We start from the raw sequence: 26,695 nt of genomic DNA, 5'->3' as shown, positions 1-26,695 counted from the left end.
CCATGGTTTTTAATGACGCGTAACTCACATGGACAGGTGAAAATCCGATCTACCTGTTTGCACTGCCGAAGCGAGGGCACGGATCCGATTCATAACTGATAAATTTCCACTTGAACAAGGCCTGAATCTGATTTGAGTAAATTAAAATCCATGTTTTTTTTCTGCTTACATGTACATGGGCCATATTCGATGTGTGCCACATGACAGAAAAAATCGTAATTGAGTCACTTGAACCATGCAGTGTAAATGCGGCCTTTGATTGTCCTGTTGAGTATTAGTAGACTGTCTGTTCATAATAAGACTGTAATATACTGCTGCTAAACAGACATTCAACTGACTAAGAAACTTTGCAAGTACATGTTAACTTGCACTAACCCTTACCCTAACGAGTCTACTTATAATCTGAGAATTAGTTGACATGTAACATAATTCAACAAACGGACGATCAAAATAAAGTGTGACCAAAGTAGTGTTACAATTTTATTTGATACTTTTAAACAGTACATTACAATCATAATGTCAAGGCTTAATGTTTTATTACAGTTTTCTCAGGCTATCAAGAGTCAAGGTACAGAACTGCAGCTAATGTATAATGTAGCTACTCCCGTTATTTTCCAGTAAAAGTAACTAGCTACTGGAAAAGCTACACTTTATCTTATTTAGCGGATCTCCTGTCAAGCTACTTAAAAATATAGCTACTCCCCAACATTGGCATTGATTTTGTATGTATTTATTTACTCGAATACTTTAATTCACATTTGGATTGAACCCACCATAGAGAGTTTAGCAGTTCAGATATCAGCAAGAGCAGGATTACAGAAGTGAAACCTAATTTATACAAGCTTCATATTCTAGAAGTTGGTACCGTTAAGATGCACTGAGTAAACCATCTCAAATAGAGTTCAGTGGGTTGTGTTTCTTTAAAGAAATAAAAGGCATTGCTTTGTTTGATTTGCAGTGTCAGTAAACGAGCGCATGGAGGTTCAGTCTCCACCTAATGTAGGTTTGCGGCGCAGTGGACAGGTGGAGGGAGTCCGGCAGATGCACCAGAACGCTCCACGCAGTCAGATGGCCACCGAGAGAGACCTTCAGGCCTGGAGACGCAGGGTCGTGATTCCTGAGCTGACCCCAAGTGGATACAGGTGAATTGTGTTTTATTTTTTTTTCTCTAAAGTATTTTTTATAATTTTATTTTTTATTTATGTGCATTTTAGACATGTGCTGGTATTCAGAAAGACAGTAAATTGTTGAACTATTAAACAGTCCTTAGGTACTTAAAATTCAATTAAACTTTAATTCTATAGTGGTTTTACAATGTAGATTGTGTCAAAGAAGCTTAGGATAAATGAAGAAGAGTTTAATACCTTATTTTTTTTAAAATTGTGGATCATTTCAGCAATTCATTATCATTTATCATCAAAATAATTATGACTTTCCTCATTAACTCATCCTGGTTTTGGTCTAAAATCATGTGCCCTTCTTTTTCATTTGTTTGAATAGAGTATTTAAAACAACAGCAAAAAAGAAATGCTTTCTTGCTCTTCTCTGTATTGTCTGGGATAAATAATACGGTTTGGTGAAAAACTAATTGAAATTTAATACAATTTACAAAATGTATCACTTTGACTGTTCTGATTTATTTATTTATGTGTGCTGCTGTGTTTAAGTAATTTATAAGCTACTGAAAGTTCTGAAAAATCAAGATGAATAGAAATTCAATTAAAGAAAGTTCTATGTACTTTCTTTTCTGGGGTAAATGTACCTGTTAAATCTACTCATCACTTATAAACTCAAAACCATTATTTTTTACTGTAAGAGTCTGATTAATGTATTTGAGTATATTTTATTTATGTATTCTCAGTGTAATGTCCTTTATTGTTTTGTATCCAAGTCATTTGGATATTACTTTGGTCAACCGTGCGTTGTTTTTAAATGTGCTTTATAAATATTGAATAAAAAGGGTCCCAGCAGGGTCTTAAAATGTCTTTAATTTCCCCCCCCCAAAAAATGTAGGCCTCAAAAAGTCTTAAATTTACTGAAATTTTGTCTTGTAGGTCTCAAATAATTTTAAATGCGTGTTTCGTTATTTATTTTTTTGTTTTAAAAAAAGCTACCTTATTTGGCTGGGATCCATATTTTTAATATTTAAGGTTTTTTTTAATGCCAAGAGATACAATTTTCCAAAGCTGTTTGACATTTTTACAGCAATTTCTCTAAAGTAAATTCTCTAATCATGGAATGAAAACTAAAATCAATTACACAATTCCTCTTGAAAATAACAGAGCAACATGTATAATAAATATACTTTTAACAAGGTTAAACTTGTCATTAAAAAGGAAAAAAGAAATATTGCGTTGAAAATAAAGTGGATACAACTAGAGTTTTGTTGTTTTGACATTTAAATAAATCACTAAGAAATTATTATTATTATTATTATTATTTTTTGGCAACCAGCGCACCATTAGAAATAATCAGTTTAGCCCTGTATAAGTCTAAAATTTTATTTGTAATGGTCTTAATGTTTTAAATTTGACTTGGTTAAACCTGCAGAAACCCTGGTTAAGAAACAAATGAATTTACCATCACAGCAGATTATTTTGTTCATCTGTCAACTTGACAACTTTATTTTTTGTTATGATTTCTAATGTTGCATAATGTTTTCATTTTGGTAGTCTTAATCTATCAGTGTCCTGGCTGTTTTCCAGCCTGATCGAGTTTCATGAATGCATAGATGAATGCTCAAGATTTTCTATTAAAAGTCGGCGCAATAGCCTAGTGGTTAGCACGCCGACATATGGTGCAACAGCACGTCAGGGCGTCGCGAGTTTGAATCCCGGCTCGAGGACATTTCCCTACCCTACCCCCCCTCTCTCTCTCCCACTTCGCTTCCTGTCTCAATACTGTCCTATCTAATAAAGGCAAGGATTTTCATTAAAAAATACATTAAATCTAACTTCTAGATTACATATATTTGATGATTTGTTCATTTAGGGCGCAGGAGTCATTCAGAATAGCCAAAGGTGATGAGGAGGTGAATCTTTACAACACCAAGAAAAGGAGAGTGACCCACTCCACATTCAGGGTACGTCTTCCTCATTGCTTCATGATGAGTAATGATGTCAATGAACCTCACTAAGGTAAGATCTTTTCACCCGTAGGATGATTCTGATGAAGAAGGGCCGTGCCTGAAACGTACACAGTCTCGCAAACGGCAGAAGAATCAGGAGCGCAAAGAGAATCTGGCTGAAGAGTACATTGAGTTTTCATGTGAAGAGGGAGAGGAGACGGCATCTTCTGAGGTTGGGTTTTATTTACCTATTAAAGCACGGTTGACCCATATTTGACTTGTCTGTGACGTTCCTTTTGTGTTGTTGCAGGCCAGTGAAGTGGAAGGGAGTGACATTGATTCATCCGCCGAAGATGAAGAGGAATGGAAGAGTGATAGCTCAAGGTACTTATGCCGCCATCACAATAATTGTTTCAGTGAGGAATTGTGTGAAATGCTCTGCTACTGTCATTGCAAAAGCAGAATTGCAAAAACAACATAAGACTTTTTAAGGATCTGTGAACACTCTTAATTAAGTCTTCAATTCCTTGGTAGTATAAATATAAGGTCTTAAGTCTTAAAAGGTCCTAAATCTGCTTTTCAGAGGTCTTAAAGGGCCATGACACCCTCCACTTTCCGTTCAGGTCTACCTCAAATTTAAAAAAGAATGCATCATAATGGGCGTAAAGCTCTGCGATTAAAGGCAGGAGTGGGCACGGCCAGCAGAGCAGGGGAGAAGGAGGGGAGCGAATAACTGTGTTCAGTCGGCTCAGAAAATGAGACAAACTGTGAGGAGATGCATGATTTTATAGCTCACAAAGTTAAAACGCAAAGAAGTAAACAGTAATTTAATGCCCTGCTACATTTGTCATTTGTAATTTCATATTTACACAACTACAATTTATATTATTATAAAGACAATCGTGTTTATTTAAACACTATAAATAAGGGCTTTTCCTTCAAACCCCGGGTCTGAATGCAGACTCAGTGCAGCAGGTCTCTTGCCCTGCCTATTTTATCCATTAGCCCTGCTGGTAAGCTGGAGGATTTAGGCGAACACAACAGCACGGCGATGTGTCTAAATGTGAACAAACTCAACTGATAACAGACAAAGTCGGCCATTCTCCAATTCTCGTACTGCTCTCTCAAAAAAAAATGCTTGCTGCACACAAACAGCTTAGCTGTTTCTGCCCTGACAGCATTGCGGGGAAAAATACGCAACAAACCCAGAGGATCATGGAAACAAACACATACGACCCTTCATGAACGACTAAATACTGCGTGCTGTGGGTCAGTGGACGCAGTCTAACCCAGTCATCAACAGGTCTCACAGCTTGACACTGGCAGGTCAGTCTTGCCTTCGGAAAGTACGCGCAGTCATAAATAATTAAGCAGCAGGCTCTTCTCATAGGATAAGAAAACTCTGCTATGAATAATAATGGGAAACCGACGCGTCATCTTTGCACTTAGAGTTTTCACTACGTCGCCGATTTTGATCCTGCCCCAAAAATCATTTTAAACCTGGAATATGAAATTAGCTGACAAAAGCTCCAAATTATCCAGTTTTTTTCCCACAATTAAAGCTGACAGGTGCTAACATTGTCTTAACTGATGCTTAACACACACAAATCTATTAAAGTCTTAAAAAGTACTTGAGGGTTTCTTGAACCTTTAAATCGAACTGACCTCTATTGAGGATTTTGTTTTTATTTTGAAATCTATTTGAATATCTTCGTCTGCTTCAGCCTATGTTGTTATGTGTGTTGACGGCTGTATTTATATTGTTTATAGTCTTTGGTGGAACCCAATAAACTACATGCAGAGATGCTCTCTTTTTCAAAAGACATCTTGGGATTTTTAATAACCACAGAGAGTCAAGACCTTGGTTTATTTTCCTATATTAGGGCATTAGGTCCAGCATGATCTACTGGTTGAGCACCCCCTCTTGGTCTCTCTAACACCTATTCTGGCAGCAACCTATCTTTCTCATGTGATCTCCCAACCAGGTGCCAACCAGGCACAGCCTTGCTTAGCTTCAGTGGGCAACCATGTGAGAGGTGGGAAAAGCTAGTTGCCAGACATGGTTTTGGCTCTGGTTGCCACTGCACATGTTGGGATATTGCATTAAAAAACGATTAATTGAAACACCAGGATGCACATACATTTTGAATTGAGCAAAAAATTGTGCACTGATGGCCTGTTTCCACTAAGTGGTACAGTACGGGTCACCTTTATCAGGCTTTTGTTTCCACTGCCAAAAGGGTACCAATGGGTGGGCTTGGTGTACGACAGAAAGTTTCAGTAGACATCATTCTCGCTAGAAGAAATGTCAAAGTAAGCTGAACAGGTTGTTCATAGATCATATGAGAAGCACTTCTTACAAAACAGATGCTTTATACACATAAATACTTGTGTGTAAATGTTTATTAGTAACCTTTCTATGAACAGGATTTGATTATAGATGCAGATCAATGATCAGTGTGCAAAATAGCCTACTGTAATGTCTGCAATTATATAAAATAAATAAATAAATGCAGCATGTATAAACACACACAGCCCCTTACAGTCTCCGATATGTTACCAATTACAGAAGAACTACACACAGCATACATTTAGTCCTTATTAGGGTTCAAAAACAACACAAAACGTATAGTCCAGGCAGTATAAACCTCTCATCTGTGTCTGTTATCTTCAGCAGCACGTGTAGCCTCTTGTTAGAAAGTCATTCCATAATTCCGAGTTCATAATAGCCCAAAAGGTGATGATATTAGTTAAACATGCCAGTTTGTTCATGTTTGCTGAAATAATCATTTGCTCCTTTGTTTTTTCGCGCTTTACTCTGGTGTTTGTCCGTTTTTCAAAGGATCGGATGTCAGAAGCATTTCGATAATCACGAACACGTTTTTATCACCGGCTCAAGAAGTTCCTTATTTCAAATATAGATGCGCAGTGAGCACATACAAGAAAGCGAAACCGCTCACGCTTTAGACGGCCTTGTAAAAAAAAAACTACAGGGCACAGGGTAGATTCTGCTCTTCTTCTTGGTTTTGTGGCTGTTCATCAAGATGATGACAAGATTTGTTTGAGCTCGGCTCGACCATGGCTCGTTATTATATATATATATATTTTATTATGGTGTAATGTCCGCCAATGGCATTTTTTTGTTTTCATTCTCTTGCCTTGTTGCATGAGGGAGTGACGTATCTGTAAACCAATAGTGTTCAGCTCTGTGTCTAGCTCCACCTTTTGGTACCCTTTTATTGTGCTATTTGCAAAGGGTACCAAAAAAAGTGGTATGGTACAGTTCGCTTTTAGGTACCTTTTGACAGTAGAAATGGCCATAAAAGCATACGTGCCATACCTCTCAGTGGAAATGGGCCATGAATAAGAAAAAAAAAATATTAAAAATGTAGATAAACTACAATGGAAACACATTTACAGTTTCAGTATGCGCAGTGAAAAAAATAATGTGAGTTTTGTTTTAACAGATCATGTGATAACAAAAATAGTTGCGATATAATAACAACATTGGACAAACCTGCAGACTGACCACATTTTTAAATATCTGAAATGTTGTTTTGTAAATTCTAAAGTCTCTCAGCTAAAGTCTGTCATCAAAGTGGTTCTTCTTCTTGATAATTAGCGCTAGTTTATCAGGAAATGACGATTTTGTTCTCTTTGACTCATTGGATGGAAACCATGCTTTGTTCAGAAATGTTTTAGAGATATTTGTTCCCATCTTTGGACGGAAACATATGAAGCCATTTGTGCATCATGTCTTTTGAGAATGCAAAAATCAAGACTGGGTTCACTTATTAACGATCGCTATTTTTGGACCTCAGTTTAGTGCTGCTAATGAAAAAGAGTCTTTCATACAATGCTTTCAATCGATAGTGCCATCTCTATTAATCTAATGGTTTCCAATGCCTCTCTGTTCATAACTGAAGCCGCTCCTCCAGTGATTATTCCGACTGGACGGCAGATGCAGGAATAAGTGTGCGAACGTCAGATTCTTCTAGACGACGCACTACCCGCAGGATCAGCAGCTCTGAAGAGGAGGATGAGGAGGATGATGAGGAGGAAGAAGAGCCAGCAGATGAGGAGCCGGCTGTAGGTGAAGAGGAGACGTCATCCCCTAGAAAGCACAAAAAAGCCAAAAGCAAAACACCAAAGGTATCTTACAGGCCTTGCATTACAGATATTGTCATTAGTGGTCAGTTAGATAGTTAGTCATGTACAATGCAATGAAAACAAAAGAACATGCACACAAATTAAACATGCAATGAAAATTTCTTACAAGTTATTACATCGTCCTTAATTGAGTGATTCTTAATCCTAGTTCTCATGACCCCCTCTCTTGTTTAACGCACTTGATTTAGATAACCAGACTATTAGAAGAGAGATTGGACTGTTCCCTACATAGTAATCACTGCTCGCTACCCCCGCACATGGAAAAAAGCTGAACTTCATTTAAATATAAAGATTTGCAATAGTGTTTGCGGTGTCTTCAGACAAAACTTGTGTGAAGGGTTTTTCAACCACAATCAAGAGACTTCTTGCTCACTTTAATTCCCTTTTGAATTAAACACACTTCTTTCAAACTGCAATCATGACAACATCCTGTCATGTCCACTTCACAAGGCACTTGCACTCAATTGGAACAAATCTGTTAGAGAGAAATATGCAGAGTGGGGAAGATCTCAAGGGTTGAGAACTGCTGCTTTTAATGTCTTGTCTGAGCAGCTCAGTACAGTACAGCTTTCTATGGTTCACCTCAACAAGTTGCGATCAATGTTAATTTTGCTCGAAGAAGGGTCGTTCACATGTCGCACTTGTTTCTTCTCCTCTTGGCTGTTATAGTGATATTTGTTAATCCAGACACAAGTGTGTCTCAGAGCGAGTTTTCTCCACCGCATCTATCATGGATCAGCTGTGAATGCCACGTCTGTTTATCAGTGTCGCTTATCGGTGAACAGCGCCAGATCATTAGATTCAATCGCAGCCCTTTCTGTTAAGCGCGTGAATAATCATAGGGCTGTAAGAACTCGCTCAACAACACTAAAGCAATTGGAATAATTTACATTAGTTAATTTGCTGTTAAAGAGAATTGATGTGCTGTGAAGTAAAATAAAAAATCGTGTATGGAAAGCATCATCAATGTACCGTGATGCACTAAGAAATCGAATTGAACTAAATCAAGGACAAGATAATCATAACCGAACCATGATACCAGTGTAGGTTCACACCTCTACTAGGTATTCTGGCGGTTGGCCCTTGGCCTTTGTCGGGCTGTTGGTCAGCTTCGGTTCGGCTAGTTGGTTTAGTGCGGTGGTTCTCAAACTGTGGTACGTGTACCACTAGTGGTGCGCAGGCTTCCTTCTAGTGGTACGCGGAGGAACGAAATATGTCAAGTACATGCTACACACATTTCAAAATTTACCAAAAATTATGTATATAATGTGCCATATATGACATAGCCCACATTTCTGAGGTAATCTGCCACGTTTTTTTTTAACCGTGCAGAGTTGTAGCTGCTTTACTGGGCCTACGCTACTGTATTTCAATACTGCTCATTTTGGTGGTACTTGGAGAGACAAATTGTTTCTGAGGTGGTACTTCATGAAAAAAGTTTGAGAACCACTGGTTTAGTGTATTCTGCACGTCTGAGCTTGTTGGCCAAATTGTTAGCCTCTACAGCATGTAGAGTTTCAGGAGTTTGCAGGAGCAAATCTCGACGAGTACTGTGAAAAGGGTACTAAATGCTGCATCGTTTGCGATTTTGCATGTGCGCATCGGAAGTTTTGGTATCCTTTTGTGGATTAAACAAGAGACTACTTCCACCTGGGAGTGGGTAAAGCCTGGTTTATACTTCTGCGTCAAGTGACCGGCGTAACTTACGGCGCAGGCAACGCGCGCAGCTGTGCATTTATACTTCTGCGGGCTGTCTCTGTTGGTCTGCATTAACACTTCCGAAACGCTAGTTGGCAGTGATGTGTAAATGTTCCTCTGTGTCGAGTTTCTTCGCTTCTGTTTTGCGTTTCCTGAACACTTCCTGGTTGTACAAGTGACTCAAACTCGCTCATTTTGAGGCAGAAACCGGCGGACGTGCAATGAGGTAAACACAAAACAAAACTTTCCATCTGGAGCTCCTTCACGGGACTCCACACTTGTAAACAATCGCTCGCGCCATTCGCGCGGCTCTCGGTCGCGCCCAGACTCGTCAGCGCTACCAAGCCGACCAATCACAGAGCTTGCGCTACGCGTCGTTGCGACGTGTAGTTACAATTTTTGAGAGGTGCACGTCAGCCATGCCGACAGCCACAGCGAAGGGCTATGCGTCAGCGCCGTAGCATACGCCGGCGTTTGACGCAGAAGTATAAATGGCTGCTGTCCATTTGGTGTGTTCATGCACAGCTTTTTTGTCCAAACATAGTTGGCTTTCGTTAATGCTTGTTGCTTGGCGTCAGCCTGATGTGTCCCAGACTTTACAGTAGACATGGACATAAATGCATACCGTTCTTTATAGAACCATACCACTAAGTAGAACAGGCCATAATTATCGACTTTGTATAAGCGCCAAATAGACTCAGTTACAGCTCTGACCTTTAGCACTACAGTACTTGTGGCAACCCAAGTTTGAGTGCCAAATCAAGGTCTCTGCATCCCATGCTTTCCTGTCTCCTAAAATTTAGGGAACAATGTATGAAATTGGTACTGAAGATTGTTTTAAACTCTTGAAATATTGTTTTTGACTAGAACTCAGTCTTTGTCTGTTTTCATGGAAGTTAAAAAAATAACAAATTGATATATATTTTTTTATTCTTAGCACTCTAAACCAAGGCCATCCATTAACAGAGAGATATCGAATGAGTTCCGTCCTCCAGCTTGGATTACTGACGTTGTTCCCCGAAAGTCCCCATTTGTCCCTCAAATGGGAGATGAGGTATAGAATAAGATTCTCTCATCTCATCTGTATTAATGTGCAACTGACACGTGTCTAAAACCCACTGTTGTTGTTTTTATATCCATTGTTTTGGACGTAGGTCATCTATTTCCGTCAGGGTCATGAGGCATATGTGGATGCAGTCTGTCGCATGAACCTGTACCCAATAAACCTAGACAAACAGCCATGGAAGAAGATGCAGTTAAGAGTAAGAGCAAAAAATGCTGGGGTTTTACCAAAATTATTTATTTTTTAGAGGTATAGAGTTAAAAAGTCAAGGTAAAGAGTTAATGGAACACTCCAAGTTTTTGGAAATAGGCTAGCAATAGGGAATCGATGCTATACATTCTCATAGCATCTCATAGCACCTAATCTTTGACTTTTAAAATCATAAATCATGTTTTTTTTCCAGGACCAAGAGTTTGTGAAAATAACAGGGATCAAATATGAAGTTTGCCCTCCAACATTATGCTGTCTGAAACTGACCCAGATTGACCCTGGAACTGGCAAAATAACAGACCGAACCTTTTCAATAAAGTAAGTTGATAAGATATGGTGTATATTAAGTAAATGTTGGCCATCTGATAAACATTTGGTTTTTGATAAAGCTTAGTTTTAAACACATTTTTTTCAATTCTTAGATATCATGATATGGCAGACGTAATAGATTTTCTGGTATTACGTCAAAGCTACGATGAGGCGCGAAACAGAGTGTGGACTTCGAGTAAGTTGGAAGAATGACCTGAGAATAACTACATAGTTGTACCGTGCATCAATTTAACCATTGAGTAATTTAGAGAAATATAATCTGTCTGTTCTGATGTTCATGCTGTGGTTCTTCTAGATGACCGTTTTCGCTCTGTGATCGATGACGCCTGGTGGTTTGGGGCCATAGTTTGTCATGAGCCATATCAATCTGAATATCCCGACAGCCATTTTCAGTGCTTCAAAGTCAAGTAAGCCCCAACTTATTATTGATTTAAATGGACAGATTCTTTTAAAAAGGCCCCTGTACATAATGTTCTTTTGTTTTGCAGGTGGGACAATGGCGAGACCGAAAAGCTGAGTCCATGGGACGTAGAAGCTATTCCTGAAAATGGTACTTCTGACTACTTGAGTTTCATCTTAAAGCGAATGCTTATTTTGCCCAATCCCAATTAGATTTTTGTACTCCTACCCCTTTAAAATTGACCCCTAAGGAATGGGACAGCACTACAGCACCTGCACACGTCATCATATATCATCGCAATCTCTTGCTTCATTTGAGATCAGACGATCACGACTGCTGTAGTTATTGCAGTTGTGCTATTTTTCTTCAGGAATTTACTGAAGGCATATATCATGTTATCATAATGAAATAATGTGACAATAAGATTGTAACTATACTGCGCATTTACACCGTGGCCATATTTATCTATGTAAACACACCAAAAGCAACATTAACATTATAGCAGACACTGTAAAAAGGTCATTTCCAGCCACTAGACTTTTCTGACAGGGTATTTGAGTGTCAGAATGTTGTGGGACTGCTATGCAGGAGTTATTATTATGGATTATAGATAATTTAATTATTTATTTTTTTTTTTTTAAAGCATGACGAAAAATACTAATTTGTGGTTCTTGCTTCCGGGTGCAGCTATGCAGCCGTTGTGGCTGGTGTATTCTGGGAAATTTTCTTATCGCTTGGTTTCAAGCGTGGTCCTGAAAAGTCCAAGTTTCGAGGGATATCTAGCCCTTGCTCTTAGTCCCCCAAGCTAAAGAGAATTTGGACACCCCTACCCCTTCACGCAAAACAAGGGGTAGGGTTAAGGGGAAGGGCTAAGGGGTAGAATTGGGATTGGGCCTTTGCCATTCATAGAGGGAGAATTTAAACCACTTTTTACTAAATGCAGTGTAGTTTGTTTGCTCTTGCTTTTCTTAAGGTTTTTTATACTTCAAACAAAATCGAAAAAAAAGTATTAAAATTACGCTATTTTGCCCCAAATCAGTCCAAACTAAATTAATTGTGAATTTTTGAGCCAAGTGTTTTCTAAGCAACCTCGAGATGGGTGCACCTATTACACCGAGAGCGTCAGGCAGCTACAAAATTCCTGCTAGTGTGGATAAGGCTCAAGCTCGCTCACTGCAATTGGTGTTCTCAATCTGGCAACTCGCATTTACATACAGACACCGGAGGTGGGGCCTCCTTCAATATTTCGAATTGGGACTGCAATACCCAGTTCAACCACAGCTGTCTATCCTATATATTGCACATTTAACCACTGGATTATTTTCCAAGTTTTGGTTCTGATTCCTGTCTGTAGCCACAGGCCAATTAGGCCAGTCAATCAGTCGCCCTCCAGTTATGTTGGCTTGAGAAATCCAACACACCATTATGCTATTTAAACTGAATTTGGCCAAAAGCTGTGTAGTGTTGTGGTTCGTTGCTATATATTTTAAGACGGGTCACACTTACAGTTGTCTAATAAATTTAAGCATTATCTTTTCAAAAAATATTATACAATTAAATATTTGTACATTAAAGGTGCAGTAGGTGATCTGCCAAAATGCTAACCGGTTAGCTTATTATCTTTGCACGGCAGGGGAGGGACTGTTTCAAAGCCACACCTCCTGAAATCGTGAACGCGGGCTCCGCAACATGACAGTTGACAACCCACTAGTTCATGTCATTCGCCAGTTAGAAATGTAGTTAGTGGTTGGCCGGCGATGTGCACTAATTTCACTTATTACTAAGCCACACTTACATGCTATTTCAGAACGAATATTCAGAGTAGCATGGTAAACAGTATAGGGAGGCTGTCATTGTTAAAAAATAAACCAATGTGAATATAAAAGCAACTTCAGCTCAGTAAAGCAGCCTAGGCGGAATGGCGCTATTGACTTCTGATTTGTTGTTAAACAAAATAAATTAAACTGAAAATAGTCACATCAAGCATTCGCCGAAAGTTTTTAGCGGCTGAGCAACACTTCTGTGTATACAACCAGGGCTTTACATTAACACCTGCCAGCCCGCCAAATGCGGGTAGATTTGAGCTTACTGGGTTGGACAGCCGCTCCCACTAGCCACTTAGGCAGGTTGGAAATAATTTTTACATTGTAATTTTCTTAAAGCAGGGTTCGACAATAAGGATTGCTCAAAATGCATGCAAATGTGATCTTAGAATCGGGAAGCAGCACGACTGACAAAAATAACCATGTTCGCGCGAGCAAAAGCAGGTGAATACCTTATGAGAGGATGATTACTCGCGCGCACAGGTTATGTGATGCGCACGATTGTTAAAAAGCCCGCTCGGGCGTTCCCGTTTACTTGCACGAAACAATCGTGTAGAGGTAGCGCGATCGGTTCTCTGAAATAGACTAGACAAAAAGCGATGTGTTAGCAGCAAACCTTTTGTAAGCAGCAGCAGCAGTCACGGCTTTCGTTTTAATTATTCTCAGGCACATGATCATATTTTGTTAATATAGTTTAATTATCATCCTTTGCAAATAACATTGCTTCAATATGAGATTAACTCCCCATATATGTGTAGTAACCGCTGATCTGGGACCTTTAGCCAGGAAAGATTACTGTGATTATTTTAGAAACATGACAATAGACCTTTTTAAATTTTGTAAAAAAAAGAAATAAATTTTTTATTTATTTGTTTTGTCGAATAAAAAGTGCATATATACAGCTATATATTTGCTTGTTTTGACATTTAAAATGTGTGGCTAAGAAATAATTATTTCTTTTTAGTGTGGTCAGAGATACATTTTTTAAATCCTTAATTTTAAGCCCTAAAAAAAGTCATGTGAAATAAAAACCAATTGCAGTGCAACACAACCCGTTTGCTCATGCACAGTGAGCAAGCTCATACACAACACACACAAACAGTGAAATAAATAAGGAGGCATGTTGACAACACAACATCTAAATCAAGTCATTTTAGCTTGTCAAAGTCACATTTAATAATACAAAATATATTTTCGAAGCAACAAAATTGTGGCTTGTGAAAATGGCAAGTGGCTAGCAATGTTGGAAATCTACTAGCCACAGTGGCTGGTGATCAAAAAAGTTAATGTTAAGCCCTGATTACAACCCATTTAAAAAAGCAACACACTCTACATCAGCTCTGCGTGACTGAAAAACAGAACATCACCTGTCTAACAGAAATCCTTCAGCCATGGTGTCGTGCTTCCTCCAACAGCAAAACCAACTCCAATATTGATTTATGACTTTAAAAGTTTAAATTCAGCATTTGATTTTATTGCGACTGTGACGGTCTCGTGTGCACGTGAACGCGTGGCGCGCATGCAGGCCTGTACGCACTAATGGTGGACATGCGTGAACAGAGATGACCTACTGCACCTTTAAGTCGAATTCAGTTTTTGACTGTCAAAGAGACATCGGGGTTGATTTATATCTTAATACTGGCAAGAAGCTTTAAAGTATCATTACTCCCAACTGTCAGTCAGATCCATAGCAACAAAATAGACTAACCTGGCAACCCTTTAACAACAGCAATATCTCCGTATTGGCTCGTTTGACTCATGCTAGCAAACTGGGCTTACTTTGTTCTATGCTAGCAATAATTAGCAACAATTAGCTAAATGCTATAACATGCTAAAAATGTTTACAAACTATTAAGGTTTGATTAAACATGTAAATGAAGCTTGCTAATTAACAACCTAGTGTATCCTACCAGGTGCCTAACAATCACTCACTATCTAGCAACCACCTAGCATGTTGGCAACCACTGCGCTTCCTGCCAGCTGTCTGGAAGGTCCGAGCGTAGTCATGTTGTCTTTCTCAAGCCAGCATCAAAGTTTGTCAAGCAACTTTAGCTATAGTTTGAGTAACTGTTCATTCAGGATTGGCTCTTTATTTTGCAGCTGAACAGCCGGAGTCGGCGAGTGCTGGAGTACCAGTGACAGATGAGGAGATGATGGATATCCTGTATAAACCTCAAAGGGGTGAATGGGGGGACAGGGGTCGGGAACAAGAGAGCGCACGCATCATTGCAGGAATAGAGCAGCTTATGACTGTGGGTATGTTTGATTTTGCTATTACACTCTTTGTTTTTTGCTTCTAGTTTTTACATGAACACTTTTTAATTTTGTCATTTCGGCAAGGAGTTGTCAAGATTTTACTCACCATCATGTCATTTCAAACCCATCAGACTTTTGTTAATCATTAGGACACGGATACTTTTTTAAATGTGTTCAGTTTTAGTTTTTGCTCATCCATTCATAGTCCATGTATTTAACATTATGAATATTACTTAGTTGGTGTAATTTTGTCTGAAAATGGAGGTCGTAACAGCAAACTCCACTGGTTCTCTCTAGTCAAGCACATGTTTAGAGCTGCTGTTTATCTTTTATCATGTGCAATGCAGGTTGATCAATGTTTACATGACTGAAAGCCTAAATTAAAAGGTTTTGTCTGTCCAGTATTTAAAGTTACTGTGATAATATTATTATTATTTATTTTTTTTAAACGAAATTTTTAAGGATTTTAAAGTATGGACAAAATTGGCTTGGGAATGTTACAAATATTTTTATTTGTCTTCCAAAATTAGACAAAAGACATCCAGGTTTGAAATGACTTGAGGGTGGGTAAAGCATTTAAAAACATATACATATTTTGTGAGCTGCCCCTTTAACTGTGATTTAAAATGTCATTTCTTGCACTTTTCAACAGATATTACAGCTCCTTTCTCTGGTCCGGTTGACCTCACTCAGTATCCTACATATTGTACTGTCATTGCATATCCCACCGATCTGAACACCATCAAACTGCGGCTCAAGCACAACTTCTACAGGTTTGTAGCAGTCCTTCATCTTTATGATTTCTCTACACTCTTATTGTATTCTTTTTAATTGTAAAAACAGAAATAGAATTTTTTGATGCTGCTCATCAATACAACAAATTTATAGCTCTAAAGATCATAGTAGTCCAGACAGCTAGTAATCTAAACAATCTCCAATGTTTAATTGGGTTATTTTCCTATATTTTCATCCAAACTTTAAAGGCTCATACACACTGGGATCCTTTTCGTTTGTGTTTAAAATCAACGTTATTCATGACGTTTTTCTGGATTCAAATCCAATCGAATTTTCACTGGCATTGAGCAGAAGAATATGCAAAATCGCTTCTTGACGTTAGATGGCGCTACACAATTTTAAGCTTCTAACACCCGCTTGTAAAACAGAAGAAGACAAAAAGTTGACACACTTGTTGTTATGAATGGTTCAAACAGTAGCTCCAGCTATAGCGATGAAGAAATGATTCTTCAATGTGCGCTTGCATTGATAGTTTTGTGCTTGAGCACCTGCCGTTTACTGTGACTTCAGCAGCTCTGTGCACCTGAATAAAAGTGCCAACCTGATTGGTGGAGAAGGTTTTGACGTGGTGCGTCAAAACAAAAAAAAACTAGCATAAGGCTTTTTTTTTTATGACGCTTTTACGCCGTTATGGGCATTGGTGTGCACGATCACATTGACCCCTTTATCGTCAAGACTATCGTTTGTCTTTGAATCACAGAATATACATTTACTGAAGAGATTTATCCATTGAAACTTCATCCACCAAAAAAAAGAAAGCAATGCTTGAATATAAAGATGCAACAATTTACAGATTTCACTATTAACTGCGCTTTACTTGGTCATGGTTAATTAATCGTAAAAGCCTCTCAATACCGATTTTCTGTACTGAACAAAACTGCTGCAACTAAAAGTTATGCTAGCTGTGCACTAGTTTAAAGTTGCATGTTACGAGTCACTTGACAAGAACTGACCAATCAGCTTCATACTTTGTATGGAATAGACACATTTCTACTCCAAACAGAAGAAAAATACAAAAGGAAAATAGCAAAGAAGTTCATAATAGAGTTGATCAAAAGCTTTTCAGACATAGGTTTAGCAGCCTTTGACTACATTTGTTTTCTTCAAAAGGGAAATACTTAGCTAATATGATACTTAGGTTTACATTAGACTAATACTATTTTTAGTAGTATTGAAAACTACTAAATACTACTATTCTTCTTATTTGCATTTCTTTATTTATTTATTGTTCTGTCATTTATTTTTAGTTTAAAATTATTACTTTTGTTTAAAATGCAAAAATAAAATAAAAATTAACTTATTTTTAAGGCCAAAGAGAAATTGACTTCTCTGGGTGTTTTCAATATTATTTTGTGCTGTGTTTTGTTACTGAGAAGCAATAACTAACAATTTAAAATCTAAGAATTTTTCATGTGATAATTGGACAACCAAAATCTATAATCGTTGTATACCTACTAAAAAAAGCTCTGTCACTCTTAGGAAAGGGACGCATCAAGCCAATGCTAAACAACAGATGAAAAGCAGCGGTGTTGTTGGCTCGTGATGAACATAAAGTCATTTAGTACCATTAACACAGTAATTGTGACTTAGCTCAGAGGGATTCAATTTAAAATTTGTCTAAAAGTCTAGATTTGTTTAAATTTGTCTAATAATATAATCCATATCGTTTGCAATCGTTTTACAAATGTAGCAAAAACTTTTGTGTTCTTTCTTGACTTGAATCTTTTAACTTGATGGGCAGTTTTTGTTCTCCACTCTGAATTGTTGCTGAATTACCAATTAGATGGTTGTCTTCAGTTGATTCTACATGATGAGTCGGGCTAACTCGATACGACATTAACCCAACAAGAGGAACAATCTTAAGTTTCTTGTATTTTGATATGTAATAAAAGTTATTTATTATAACTATTATAATATAAGCCATTATAAATTCTACAGATAAACACTGTAAGACTGGAGAAATTCTTTCTTTTTGTATAAGTTAAGTCTGGCAGCAGCATTTTGTATGAAGACTTCTACATTATCTAAATGAATGGGGTTGATTGGGTCTTCAGCACAGACATTATCACTTTATTTTATTTGGAATAAGTTAACTCTAAGATTGCGTAGCCTGCTTTTGGTTTGTTTTAATGTCTTTGTTTAATTTTTGTTCTCATTTAAGGAGGCTATCGGCACTAATCTGGGATGTGAAACACATTGAACAAAATGCCAAGACCTTCAATGAACCTCGCAGCAAGATTGCACAATCTGCCAAAATCATAACAAATGTTCTCATTAAGTTCATCAGGTTGGTTCTGAACAGTTGTTTCCAAAAATCCACGTGTAATTTTATTAGTTTAGTTATTTATTTTTGTGCCCATCTGAAACTTAACCATTTATTTCCAATACGATGGCAGTAAACTTCACTGCACAGACATTATGGAGATCTATAATGCTGTTGAGAACATGGAGTACTCTGACGATGAGGTGAGTTTGTTCTGCTTGATATCTCATTTTACTGGAAAACACAATATTGATTCAGATGTTGCTCCCAGGAAATGGATGACATTGATGCACCGGGAACCTCAGCCGGACAAAGACTTCGCCAGGTACTGCAAGATATATATATATATATATATATATATATATATATATATATATATATATATATATATATATATATATATATATATATGTATATATATATATATATGTATATATATATATATATGTATGTATATATATACATACATACATGTATGTGTATATATATATATATATATATATATATATATATATATATATATATATATATATACACATTTATATATATATATATATATATATATATACACATTTATATATATATATATATATATATATATATATATATATATATAATTATTTATTTATAGTACTTCATTAGCATAGTAGCAGAGTTGAGTACTTTGAAAGGGAAGAAATGTATCTGCCCAATTCTTTCTAACACCTTCTCTTGATTTTGGCAGCCATCAGTGGAGGTTGTGCTGGACAGGGATGCTTGGAAGGACCATTGTAAACGTTTACTGGACTACATGTTTGAGTGTGAGGATTCGGAGCCTTTCCGGGATCCCGTAGATCAAAGCGATTATCCAGTGAGTCTCTAAAAACAAAATAAAGGATAAATGTTCAGGAAAGGGTTTTCTTTTCTGATCTTGAGAATCTGATGTAAAACTGTCAGTAATAATAAGCTGCTTGCATTCTTCAGCTGTTCATTTGATAGCAAAATTATATTCTTATTAGGGCTTATTAGGGCAATTAGTTAATCGCTAGAGGCTGCGATATGAAGTATATATTATTTAATTTCCCCCACCCAGAGCAAATGCGTGACTGCTGTATGTGTGTGGCAGTCTTACTAGCTAATTAAGTGAGCACACTTTCGTTTTGCCCAATCAAAATTGCACAACCAAACTAACGCCTACAGTAAAAAACAAATAAACGGGGAAAGTGCAATCAAGTGGAATAATGCTGTCTGTCGATTCAGAAGCATTAATAGACATATTAATATAAAAGAAAAGCATTACGTTGATAATATTGGAAAATCTTGGTTTCAGTCACAGACACTGTTCAAAAACATTGGTAAGAGCTGTCATAGAATTGTTGCCAATTGTTGATGTGCACTTCCGCCTCACACACATTTTTGCCATTTTGCAGTAATACAGCTGTATGTTGAATGTTGAGATATTTTGTGTAGCATCTTGATAATTATTTTGTTTTAGACAATATTAGCTACAAAAAAACCATGTTAGTTTTGCTGAGTGTTCTGTAATTTTATAATTATATATTTTTTTGTTTTTATAATAAGCTATACTATCTCCCTAATTTGATGTATGATCATTTTATTTGTCCTTACTGTTTTCTCTAGAGAAAAAAAAAATATTTTCTGTTTTTTTAAAAACAAATTTATATAAAGGTTGGAGTTAGTCAAAGGGCCACGAAACCCCCGTCTCAGCAGGGTGTTTTCACACCTCTAGTTTGGAAAAAGTCAGGAAAATGGGTGTGTCCATCTCTGTTTAGGTGGGAGTGTCTGGGGTGGGAAAGAGGGAAGGTGCATAAAAATGGGAGTTTCTGTTTTTGCACATACTGATTTTCACAGAGGCAAAACAACACAGACGCAGGGGAGAAAGACCTTGATTGTTTAAATGGATATCAGTAATCAACTTATTTGCCATATTATTGAATGGTGGACTTTAACTGCAGTTTGGCACTTTCATTCAGCAACATTTTATGCATGCCCCCGTGACAAACAAGATTGATTCGAGGAACTGCTGGAAGAGTGAAGTTTTAATGGAATGTTTGATACCGCACAGCATGTGATAGAAAAAACCTCCGCATTTCTCTATCACTTAGATGCACTCTGTAGGTAGCGTCAGAAAGCTGTGTGTGTATAAACTATCCTGTCACAAAATGCGGCGAAGATCCTACACGACGGTAATAGTTTGATTGTGGAGTTTACATGTTTACACTCGGAATACCGCATTTACAGGGGATCTTTCAGTCCATAATATTGTAGTGATATTAACATATATGTCCTTAAAAAATATATAATCTAGCAATTAAGCATGAAGTTTTATGAGTGAAAAACTAAATCATTTATTAAAAATGAGACCAAAAAATATGAATTGTACAAAATTGTAATGTTAGATTTCTACATTTAGCGTTATCAGCAGCAGTAGTCAAAGTCAGCTTTATTGTCAATTCAGCCACATATACAGGACACATGGAGAATCGAAATCACGTTACTCTCAGACCCTAGGTGCCTAACATGTCATATTAATAGAAGTTTAAAAAAAAATTACAATAAATACAATTGTACATAAACTGTGGTCTAAAAATATACATAAAGAATAGAAATTTGTAAACAATACAATTACATTAAGGATAGTAAAACTGAATTTTTCACCGTACTGAATGTTTTACAATTTACTTTCATTCAGCTGATTATTTCTTCCTTTTATTTTTAATAAAATTACAGCTTCTAAGTTCTGCTAGTTAAAACCAAAAGCCTCTTGCAGTACTGTTTCTGTATTTGGAAAGCAAATGACATTTGTCGTCTCCTCTTTTTGACTGATGCGAAAAGTGGTCCAATCCGTGACTAAAAAAACATAACGTGATCCGAACTGTGAGATTTATGATCCATTACACTACTAGTGACTTGTTTATCCTGCATTTTAATGTAGTTATATTAGGTAAATCTTTATAATAATGTGTCTGAAATGTCTCCAGGATTACACTAATATAATTGACACTCCTATGGACCTTGGAACTGTGCGCCAGACTCTTGAAGAAGACCGATATGAAAACCCAATAGACGTTTGTAAGGACATCAGGCTTATTTTTGCCAATGCTAAAGCCTATACGCCAAACAAACGGTCTAAGGTAATGCAAGCATATATTTAGTCTCTTTCTGCTTATTCTTCATGTTTGTTAAGTCTCATTGATATTGATGGTGTTTTACAGATTTACAGTATGACTTTGCGTCTGTCCGCATTTTTTGAGGAGAACATACGCAAAATAATTTCCGACTACAAGACTGCCATCAAAAGTAGCTTGAAGCTACGGCGCAGTCAGAGATGCAGGAAGAAGTCGCAACATCAGGAGTCTGTTTCTTTCAGCCAAGGATCCACACGGTAGGCCTGATCGCAGTGCCTTTTTACTTTTATTTTTCCCATGAGTTGTTGCATGCAGACGATGATAAACATCCTTCTCCTTACCTTAGTCAAAAGAGGGCTACTATAAAAACTCAGGAAAACACAGAACAGTCTACAGCCAAATCTACCTCAGCCAAAGTGTCTGGACCAGAGCGTCGCAGAGCCCACGAAGCCAAGGAAACCTTCAGACGGAGTAGCTCATCTTCTTCTGGTAAGACAGAATTATCATTTCAGTTTTAAATTCCCAGTCTGTTTTTTTTTTAATTGGTCTAGATCAGGGGTGCTCAAACTCGGTCCTGGAGGGCCAGTGTCCCGCAGATTTTAGCTTCAACTTCCCTTAACACACCTGCACGGATGTTTCTAGAAAGCCTAGGCTGTTTCTCAATATGCGTTCTTCAGCGGTCTTGCGTCCTCATGTTCTCGTGTAACGTCATCATCAGCTGCCAAAGTTCAGTTCCAATATTTAAGACCACAAGAACAGAGGATGCGTGAAACTTCCCGGATGTGATCTTGATATCGAGAACGCACTGATGCAGACTTGAGCACCGAACTCGCTCTAGAAGTCCCAGAAGTCATTGCGACTGGATGTGGGAAGCGCTGCATTTTATTTAGATTTATTATTAAAGTTCAGAGATTTAACTTATTTACCTCAGGAGTTTCCCTAAAAGTGAAAGTAAACATTACCATGGACATCTTAATAAACAAAAACTTAATAAACAAAAACAAAAACTTTGCGTACGCCAGGTTTCACGCTCATGTTTTTATTTACTAACGATGAAATGAATGTTCACAGAGATGAGTTGCGGCTGGAAGGGCATCCGCTGCGTAAAAACTTAATGGATAAGTTGGCGGTTCATTCCGCTGTGGCGACCCCGGATTAATGAAGGGACTAAGCCGACAAGAAAATGAATGAATGAATGAAATGAATGTGTGTGTGCTCTGGTCCATGCCAACTTCATGCCTGGCGTACTTGCATTTCTTGTGTTTGTCTGTGACTCCTAGAGGTAGTAGTGTTAAATTGCACACTACCCGTGCAATGGCAGCTGTATGAGACGGGTTTATCCGCATGTCTAGCAGGTATATAAGGTTTCCATAGCATACAGTTGACCAGCCAAGCATTAAAGCGCAATTTGCTGCGATCGCCGGTTTTCCCGATGTAATCGGAGCGATCTACTGCACGCACATTGCTATAAAGGCACTATCTGAAGATGAATTTGCATACGTGAATCAGAAACATTTCCATTCAATAAATGTGCAAATAAAATATGAAGCAGAGACTTATTAATGATTCCTACTTGTCTTCCTCGTGATGAAGAGTAGGCAAAATCTGCTATGTAGCGGTGGGAAAAAAAAAAGAATGAGTTCAGACGCTGGATTCGAACCGAGTTCATGCTCGAACATGTCAAAACATGCGTTTTAAAAGCTACACCACTCACGCTGTCAAAGAACATACAACATTTTACACCTATAGATCGGACCATTTCTTTTTTAATTTACTATCCACCAACAAAAGAAAAAAAATAGAGTGGGAGAGTTTAGCTGATGTGGTTAACACAGTTGAGTGAGCCCAATTCAGAGCACTCACACTTCTCAGACGAATCAGGAAACGTGCCTGGGTTCGGTTTGGATAGCATAGTGTGAGTGCACACTTTGGGATCTGTAATGTATGTCAAGTACTAATTTTTGCTTTAAACACAGGATCTGATCAGGACAGCAAACAGTCTTTGAGTCAGTCAGATGAGGATGATGAACATTCGTCTTCATCACGTGCCATGAGACGCGAGACTAGGGCCACAAGAAAAAAAGCTGCACAGAATAAAGGAGCGAAATCAAGAAGACCAGGTGAGGTCCTTCAACCTATCTATTTAATTATTTGTGTTGTTGTGCTGCTGAGTGACATTTCAAGCACTTTCAGATGTTTCCAACTTGTTGCAAATGTAGCCAGATGTTAATATATGTGATTGTGGACCACAAACCTACTTTAATGTTGCATGAGTATACTTTTAATAATAGCAAAAAATGCATTGTATGGGTCAAAATTATCCAAAAACTTTTTGTGAACCCTCAAATTCCAGACTTCTATTATCGGCCAATTATATTACTGTTGTGTATCCACCAAAAACTATCCTATTATAAGCCATACATTAATTGAAAGCGTATTTATTATTTTTTTCAGGTATAAACCTCAAGAAAATCAAACGCACTTATGACACTTATTGTTCTTCGTGGTCAACATACGTGGTCAGCATACAGTCTATGAAATTAATGTTGACTGTTCTATCTATTTTAGAGAGCCACGTCAAGATGAATGGGCGCAGCAGGTCACATGAGCGTCAGAAACCAAGAACATCTAGTGATTCTGACCACGAACCATCGCAAGGCTCAGACGAAGCTTCAGAGAATGAGTCTTCACCTTCTGTCAGCCGCCGACCGAGGACACGCAAGACTGCCATGGCTGCAGTCAATAAAATGAAACTCATTGATACCTTGGGAGATGAGGAAGGCACGGATGATGAAGGTGGTGGTGGCAGCACCCGACCCGCAACCCGTGCTAGCAAACGCTCCGCTGTCATTCAGAGCAGTTCTGATTCAGATGACGAGGAGGAGGCGGCGGCCTCACAAGAGGGTATAAACAGCTATGTGGCTAACTTTCAAAGTTGTGTATTAACAAAATTAGGGAAGGCTGGCACGAAACTGACGCTTTGACATTGTGTCAAGATCCCGAACCTCAGATGTTTCAAAATAGTGCTTAGAAATGTTTTGAAACACCCAGGTCACGTGACTGAAGCGATTCAAATCATCGGTCATTTTACAAGCGTTTCTAGACCTGGCAAATCTGTGTTTTAGAGTTCAAATCCCGGCAAATACTCAGAAATGGTGATTTGATGTCTTTTAATAATATAATTTTTTTTAATAACCAAAACAACACATTTATTCACAAAGATTTTATTTGGATGTCAGAACAATGTTAAAACACGTTACACGAACAGAGCATTTAAAAAAATGATCTTCTATAGCTCCATCACCCTGGAATCGAACCCATTATCGCTGCATGCTAGTCAGGAACACTAACCGCTCCACTAAATCACTTGATACCTCAGTTACACAACATGGGTTTTAATTCATCAATGTGTGCCACTGTTTCTTTGCTGAAGCTGTTCCAGAACAATGCATAAAAAAAATGACCACTAGTGGCCCGTTTCCACTGAGAGATACGGTACGATTCGCTACACTTTTATGGCCGTTTCCACTGTCAATGGGTACCTAAAAGCAAACCGTACCGTACCACTTTTTTGGCACCGTTTCGAAAAAGTACCTCGCACAAAAAAAAAGGGTACCAAAAGGCGGAGATGGACGCGTAGCTGAACGCTATTGGTTTACATGGATGCATCAGGAGAATGAAGACATAAGCACCGCCATTTTTTTTTTTTTGAAAACACAGCCGAGACATTACATCGTAATATTATACACATAATAACGAGCCATGGTCGACCTGAGCTCAAACAAAACTTGTCGTCGTCTTCATGAACAGCCACAAAGCAAAGAAGAACAAAATCTGCCATGTCCTGTTGTTGTTTTACGGGCCTGTCTAAAAGTGCGATTGGTTTCACTTTCTCTAGAAAGCTCACCGCATATATCTATGTTATATTTGAAATAACGAACTTCTTGCACTCATAATAATACTACTAATAATAATAATCTGATATCCGATCTGGCGAAGCAGTGGTGCAGTAGATAGTTCTGTCGCCTCACAGCAAGAAGGTCGCTGGTTTGAGCCTCGGCTCAGTTGGCGTTTCTATGTGGAGTTTACATGTTCTCCCTGCATTCGCGTGGGTTTCCTCCGGGTGCTCCGGTTTCGCCCACAGTCCAAAGACTTGCAGTACAGATGAATTGGGTAGGCTAAATTGTCCTTAGTGTATGAGTGTGTGTGGATGTTTCCCAGAGATGGGTTGCGGCTGGAAGGGCATCGGCTGCGTAAAAACTTGCTGGATAAGTTGGTGGTTCATTCCACTGTGGCGACCCCGGATTAATAAAGGGACTAAGCCGACAAGAAAATGAATGAATGAATGATATCCGATCCTTTCAGAAAGAGATAAATGCGAGAAGGAGAAGCTCAAAAAAACAGCAGCAAATGATGCTTTCTGTAACCTAAAATCATGAAAAAAACTGCCATGTTTAACTATTATCATCACCTTTTGGACTATTATGAACTCTAAATGATGGAATTACTTTCTAACAAGAGGCTACATGTGCTGCTGAAGAATACAGATACAGATAAGAGGTTTGCACTGACTAGACTACATTTCGTGTTGTTTTTGATCCCAACTAAGGACTAAATGTTTGCAGTGTGTAGCTTTTCTGTAATTGATAACACAGCAGAGACTGTAAGGGTCTGTATGTGTTTATATATGTGGCATTTGTTTATTATAAAAGTAGATGTTACAGTAGGCTATTTCGCATTGATCTGCAGTAATAATCAAATTATGTTCATAGAAAGGATAGTAATGAACATTTGTACACAAGTATTTGTGTATAAAGCATCTGTTTTGTGAGAAGTGCTTCTCAGATGATATGTGAACAACCAGTACAGCTTTACTGTAGATATTTCCTCAAAGAGAAGTGAAGTCGTCTGAAACTTTGTCGAACACCACGTCCACCAAAAGGGTACCCTTTTGACAGTGGAAACACAAGCCTGATAAAGGTGACCCGTACCGTACTGTACTTCTCAGTGGAAACCCGCCATAGGTGTCAATATTAAGAAGGGTTTCAAAGCCTCGACGCACATTTGCTTTAACCGTTTCAGTGTTTCACGAAGACTCGCTCTGCCCACCACTAACCAAAATGTCTTCCCAAACATTTAGCATAAAAGAAACTTACTGACCCTTCATTTATTGTTGTTCTTATAGAGTCGAATGAAAGTGGTTCTTCAGCCAGTGAAGGAGAGAAAAGTGCTGGCAGCGCAGACAGTGACTCCTCTTCCCACAGCAAAAAGAACAGCAGAACTGCTGGACGGAGACCATGTAGACGACCAGCAGAGAAAAAGGGTATGTTTGGTTATCACAGCTAGATTGGAATCAATTAGCTTATTTATCGACACTAGGGGTCACCAAACCTGTTCCCGGAGATCTACCTTTCTGCTTGTACATTATTAATCAGTGCATGCTATTCTAACGTAGCTCATTATCCTAATTATGGTGACTCACAATAGCTTGT

At 38.0% G+C, this 26,695-nt stretch overlaps 1 protein-coding gene across 3 annotated transcripts in view; it reads left to right on the top strand.

Annotated features, from left to right (window-relative positions):
- brwd1 (bromodomain and WD repeat domain containing 1) overlaps window positions 1-26,695 on the top strand; it is a 1,114,832-nt gene that overhangs the window by 32,445 nt on the left and 1,055,692 nt on the right. The window contains exons 19-41 of one of the 3 annotated variants that reach the window (XR_012391239.1): window positions 959-1,142; window positions 2,992-3,082; window positions 3,159-3,299; window positions 3,378-3,451; window positions 6,994-7,219; window positions 9,873-9,989; window positions 10,090-10,197; window positions 10,402-10,526; window positions 10,631-10,713; window positions 10,834-10,945; window positions 11,027-11,088; window positions 14,862-15,013; window positions 15,670-15,790; window positions 17,974-18,099; window positions 18,209-18,278; window positions 18,347-18,400; window positions 18,800-18,925; window positions 21,057-21,209; window positions 21,291-21,460; window positions 21,550-21,692; window positions 23,180-23,323; window positions 23,772-24,107; window positions 26,389-26,526. Coding sequence is in view for 1 of the 3 variants with exons in the window: in XM_001920406.9 (XP_001920441.4) it covers window positions 959-1,142; window positions 2,992-3,082; window positions 3,159-3,299; window positions 3,378-3,451; window positions 6,994-7,219; window positions 9,873-9,989; window positions 10,090-10,197; window positions 10,402-10,526; window positions 10,631-10,713; window positions 10,834-10,945; window positions 11,027-11,088; window positions 14,862-15,017; window positions 15,670-15,790; window positions 17,974-18,099; window positions 18,209-18,278; window positions 18,347-18,400; window positions 18,800-18,925; window positions 21,057-21,209; window positions 21,291-21,460; window positions 21,550-21,692; window positions 23,180-23,323; window positions 23,772-24,107; window positions 26,389-26,526 (3,060 nt within the window). In the remaining 2 variants the exon portion in view is untranslated. Of the gene's footprint in view, window positions 1-958; window positions 1,143-2,991; window positions 3,083-3,158; window positions 3,300-3,377; window positions 3,452-6,993; window positions 7,220-9,872; window positions 9,990-10,089; window positions 10,198-10,401; window positions 10,527-10,630; window positions 10,714-10,833; window positions 10,946-11,026; window positions 11,523-14,861; window positions 15,018-15,669; window positions 15,791-17,973; window positions 18,100-18,208; window positions 18,279-18,346; window positions 18,401-18,799; window positions 18,926-21,056; window positions 21,210-21,290; window positions 21,461-21,549; window positions 21,693-23,179; window positions 23,324-23,771; window positions 24,108-26,388; window positions 26,527-26,695 lie in introns of all 3 variants that reach the window. The other 2 variants (XM_001920406.9, XR_012391240.1) reach the window with 2 other exon arrangements.

This window comes from Danio rerio, chromosome 15, assembly GCF_049306965.1.
Source record: "Danio rerio strain Tuebingen ecotype United States chromosome 15, GRCz12tu, whole genome shotgun sequence".
Lineage (NCBI taxonomy): Eukaryota > Metazoa > Chordata > Actinopteri > Cypriniformes > Danionidae > Danio > Danio rerio.
The sequence above is the reverse complement of the archived record's forward strand: the minus strand, read 5'-3'. Positions and strand labels throughout refer to the sequence as shown.